Source organism: Penaeus vannamei, chromosome 13, assembly GCF_042767895.1.
Source record: "Penaeus vannamei isolate JL-2024 chromosome 13, ASM4276789v1, whole genome shotgun sequence".
NCBI classification, from domain to species: domain Eukaryota; kingdom Metazoa; phylum Arthropoda; class Malacostraca; order Decapoda; family Penaeidae; genus Penaeus; species Penaeus vannamei.
The window spans coordinates 36,050,941-36,055,940 of NC_091561.1; the positions used below are offsets into that span (position 1 = coordinate 36,050,941).

Here is a 5,000-nt window from a genome sequence, read left to right on the forward strand (position 1 = left end):
CCCTCTCCCTCCTCTCCTCTCCTTCCCTCCCTCTCCCTCTCCCTCCTTCCCCTCTCTTTTCCCCTCCCCTCCCCCTACTCTCCTTCCCCTCCTCCTCCTCTCCCTCCTTCCCCTCTCTTTTCCCTACCTCCCCCTTCTCCTTCCCTTCTCCTCTCCTCTCCTCCTTTCCCTCCCTACCCCACTACTCCTCCCCCCCTCTCGTCTTTGCATGTCCTTCTCCCTCTTCTTCCCCTCTCTTTCTCCCCCCTTCTTTCCCCTTTTTATCGCCCTTCCGTATATGGTGTCACCCCTTTTTCCCCTTTTTATCTTATCCTTTTCTTATACTTATTCTTTATCTTCATATCTCTCGCATTCTGATACTTGCCTTCCTTCCTTCCTTTATTTACCCTCTCTTCTTTTCCCATATTTACTCCATCTACACTCTGCTTATCCTCATTCTCCTTGCTTCTTTTCCTTTGTTCTTGTTACCCTATCATACCCCCCCCTTCACATCCCCCAACTTTCCCTCTCTACACCTCCTCTGGGCCTTTCTTTCCTATTTTCTCTTTTCTTCTTCTCTTCCATCCTTCCTCCTTCTTTTCTTCCTTTATTTTTTTTCCTCATTTCTTGTCTTTCATTATCTGCCATTCCCGTTTTCATTCCGTTTTTTCTCTTAGAATCTCTCTTGCTTTTTCCTTCTTCCCTTCTTCCTTTTCTCTCTTTCTCTATGTTCTCTCTCTCTCTCTCTCTCTCTCTCTCTCTCTCTCTCTCTCTCTCTCTCTCTCTCTCTCTCTCTCTCTCTCTCTCTCTCTCTCTCTCTCTCTCTCTCTTCTCTCTCTCTCTCTCTCTCTCTCTCTCTCTCTCTCTCTCTCTCTCTCTCTCTCTCTCTCTCTCTCTCTCTCTCTCTCTCTCTCTCTCTCTCTCTCTCTCTCTCTCTCTCTCTCTCTCTCTCTCTCTTTCTCTCTCTCTTTGTCTCTCATTTTTCTCTCTCTTTCTTCCCCCCCTCTCTTTCTTGTTCTCTCTCTTTTTCTCTCTCTCTCCATCTCCATCTCTTATTTCTTCCACGCTTCCCTCTCCTACCCCATCCCGTCCTGCACTCCATCTCTCCTTCTTTCTTCCCTCTTTCCTCCTTTCTCTCTTCCCCCTCTTTATTTCTTTTCCACCCTTCGTCACTCTGTTCCATCCACCGTCTCTTTCCATCCCTCCTTCTTTATCTCCCATTTTCTCTATCTCCCATTTTCTCTTTCCTCCCTTCCTCTTCTCCTCCCTCCTTCTCTTTACTCCCTCCCTTTTCTCCCACGTTCAGTTTCCCTCTCTCCCCCTTCTCCTTCCCTCCACCATTCTTTTCCTCTCACCTTTCTCTTTCACGTCTCTCCTTCTTTTTTTCCTCTTACCTTCTCTTTCTATCCATCCATTCTTGTTCTTCCACCTTCTCCTTCCCTCCCCCTTTCTTCTCCTCCTACCTTATTTTTTCTTACCTTCCTCTTCTCCTCCTATCTTCTTCTCTCCCTCATTCTTCTCCTCCTGCCTTCTCTTTCCTTTCCTCCCTCTTCTCCCCCTGCTCATTCTTTCCCTCCTAACCCCTTCCCCTCCTCCTCCCCATCCTCCCACCCCTCCCACCCCCTCATTCTTTCCCTCTTCCCTTCCCCCTCTTCCTCCTCCCTCCCACCACCCACCGCCCTCCACCGCCCTCCCACCCCCTCCCCCATCGCCCTCCCACCACCGCCCTCCCCTGCCCCCTTCCCCAACGCCCCCACCCAGTCCGCCGCAACCACCCGTCCTCATCCACCGCCCCCCCCCCCCCCCCCCCCCTCCCGCCCACCCCAGTCCACCGCAACTCACGTCCCTACCCCCAACCCATCCCACCCCACACCCCCACCCCTTCTCGCCCAGTGGCTCGCGTGAGGTTGAATCCGCGTTCGGGAGTTCCAGAGGTCACGGTCGTTCCCTCGGGCCAGTTCGGTAGTCGCCAGCTGAACCAACCCCTCCCACCCCCCCTCTCCCCCTCTCTCTCTCTCTCCCTCTCTCTCTCGAGCTCCCTCCCCCTCCCTCTCTCTCTCTCTCTCTCTCTCCCTCAGGCTCTCCCCTCCCTCTCTCTCCCCTTATTCTCCTCTCCCCTTCTGGTAAGTTTTCGGTTTATTTTCTTTCTCTCTTTCTCTCCTTTCGCCTCCCCTTCTTCCCCTCTCTCCTTCTGGTAAGTTTTCATTTTATTTTCTTCCTCTTTCTCTCTTTCTCCCCTTTCGCCTCCCCATTCCTCCCTCTTTCTGGTAGCTCTTCATTTTTATTTCTCTCTCTCTCTTTCTCCTCTTTCGCCTCCTCCTTCTCCCTCTCTTTCTGGTAATTCTTCATTGTTCTTCCTCCTTCCCTTTATCTCTTTTCGTCTCTCATGAACTGCCTTGCTCTTCTTATCTTCTTCTAGCAACCTCCTATCTTTCTCTCTCACTCTTTCCTTCTTCCTTCCTCTTCAATTGTCCCCCTCCTTTCCCTCTCCTTCTTGTGACTTCCCAACTTTCTCCTTTCCTTCCTTCTTTCCTCTCTCCTTTCCTCCCCCCCCCTTCCTCACTCCCTTCCTTCCTCCCCTCTTCTTCAACTGTCATCCACCCTCCTCCCCTTCCCCTCTTCCCCTTCTCTCTTTTTTTGCCGTTTTACCACACTTCAGTTCTCCTTTTAATTCTCTACTCTCCCTTTTCCCTCTTTCCCTCCCTCTTCCTTCCTTCCTTCTTTTATTCCATATAATCCCTTCCCTCCATTTCTTTCTCTCCTCTTTCTCTCTTCTTTCTATTTTTCCACATTCTTACCTCCTTCCCCTTCCTAACCCCCTCCCCTCGATTCCCTCCTTTCTCCTCCCTTTATTCATTTTCCCTCCCTTTCCTTCTCTCTTCCTCCCTTTCCTTCTCTCTTATTCCCTTTCCATCTCTCTTATTCCCTTTCCATATCTCCCTCACAATTCTTCCCCTTTTCCATATCCTTTTCCATCCTATTCCCTTCCTTTCTTCCTCTATTCCTTCTCCCTATCTCCCTTTCCTCCCTCTCCTCTTCTTCTTTCCTTCCTTTTCCCTCCCTTTTACTAATACCTCCCTCCCCCATCCCCTTCCACAGACCTCTGCTCTACCCCCACCCCCCCAAATGCCTGTTAAACTATCATAACGAGATTTTTTTCGCGAGGGTGGGGGTAGGGGGAGGGGGTGTCCGTTGTAACTAGGTGGTCAGTTGACGCGAATTTTCAAAACGGGAGGCGTTTGGCAATGATAATGATCATGAATAATGATGATAATGATGAACTGCATTCCTTGTGACGTAGTAAAGGTATGATTTAAAGTGAATATCTTCATTAATAACGATGATGTTAATGATGATAATGAAGATGATAATGGTGAGGATAATAATGATGATTAAAAGTGACCAAACCCCAATATTCAGAGATCCCTTCAGCTCCTGTCTATCCAACCCTCCAATCCCCACTATCTACACTCCACCCCCTGCCCCCTTCATCAACCACTACACCCCTCCATACCATTCCCCCTCCATCTCTCAACCCCGAACCCCTCCCAACCCCTTTCTTCAACCCCCCTCACCACCTCCTTCTCCACCCCCTTTCTCCAACCCTTTCCCTCTCACCGCCCCCTTCCCCACCCACTTTCTCTAACCCCACCACCCACCTCCTTCCCCACCCTCTTTCTCAACCCCATCACTCCACCCTCACCCCCACCTCTCTACCCTTACCAATACCACCCACCTCCCTCCACCCTCACCCTTTCCCCTTCCTCCCACCATCCACCCCCACCCTCTGATATCACCACCACCCACCTCCCTTCCCCTCCCCCTCCTTCCACCCTCACCACCATCACCCTTACCCCCAACCTTCCGCCCTAACCCCCTCCTCACACCCTCACCACCACCCTCACCCCCTCCCTACGACCTCACCACCACTCACCTCCTCCCACCCCTCACCCCCCTCCCTCTTACCTCACCACCACCCTCACCCTCCTTCCCCTCCCCCACCTTCCACCCTCACCAGCACTCTACCCCAACCTTCCACCCTCCCCCTCCCTCCACCCTCACCACACCCCTCCTCCCCTCCCTCTATCCTCACCAACACTCACCTCCTTCCACCATCACCCCTTCCTCCCACCCTTACCACCACCCTCACCCCCTCCCCCTCCCCCTCCCCCTCCCTCCTACCTCACCACCACCCACCTCCTCCCACTCCCCCTCCCCACCCTGTCAATTGCAACCTTAAGGTCCTCTGCGCGCTGCACGACTCGCCCCCTGACCGCCCCCGCTCCCATTGCAAGGGCGGGCGAGCAGACACCGGGGGCGTGCGGTCTGCCTGCTAGCTATCCTGCTCCTGCTGTCGCTCCTGCTGCTGTCGCTTCTGCTGCTGTCGCTCCTGCTGCTGTCGCTCCTGCTGCTGTCGCTTCTGCTGCTGTCGCTCCTGCTGCTGTCGCTTCTGCTGCTGTCGCTCCTGCTGCTGTCGCTTCTGCTGCTGTCGCTCCTGCTGCTGTCGCTTCTGCTGCTGTCGCTCCTGCTGCTGTCGCTTCTGCTGCTGTCGCTTCTGCTGCTGTCGCTCCTGCTGCTGTCGCTCCTGCTGCTGTCGCTCCTGCTGCTGTCGCTTCTGCTGCTGTCGCTCCTGTTGCTGTCGCTCCTGCTGCTGTCGCTTCTGCTGCTGTCGCTTCTGCTGCTGTCGCTCCTGCTGCTGTCGCTTCTGCTGCTGTCGCTTCTGCTGCTGTCGCTCCTGCTGCTGTCGCTTCTGCTGCTGTCGCTTCTGCTGCTGTCGCTCCTGCTGCTGTCGCTTCTGCTGCTGTCGCTTCTGCTGCTGTCGCTCCTGCTGCTGTCGCTTCTGCTGCTGTCGCTTCTGCTGCTGTCGCTTCTGCTGTTTTGTTGGTTTAATGAGGTTTTATTGGTCTTTCTATTGCTGGTTTTTGGGGGGGATTTGTTTTTGTTTTTAAGAAGAAAAGTGTGTTTTCTTTGTCTTTTATTTTTTGTTTCTTTTACTGGCTTTTCTTTCATTCTTCTTCTTC

The 5,000-nt window shown here is 53.1% G+C and overlaps 1 protein-coding gene across 1 annotated transcript in view; it reads right to left on the reverse strand.

Moving 5' to 3' along the window:
• Nucleotides 1-4,312: 4,312 nt before the first annotated feature.
• Nucleotides 4,313-5,000, reverse strand: part of LOC113807857 (transcription factor SPT20 homolog) — a 14,157-nt gene continuing 13,469 nt past the window's right edge. The window contains exon 2 of the mRNA XM_070128594.1: nucleotides 4,313-4,852. Coding sequence (XP_069984695.1) covers nucleotides 4,313-4,852 — 540 coding nt within the window. The remainder of the gene's footprint in view (nucleotides 4,853-5,000) is intronic.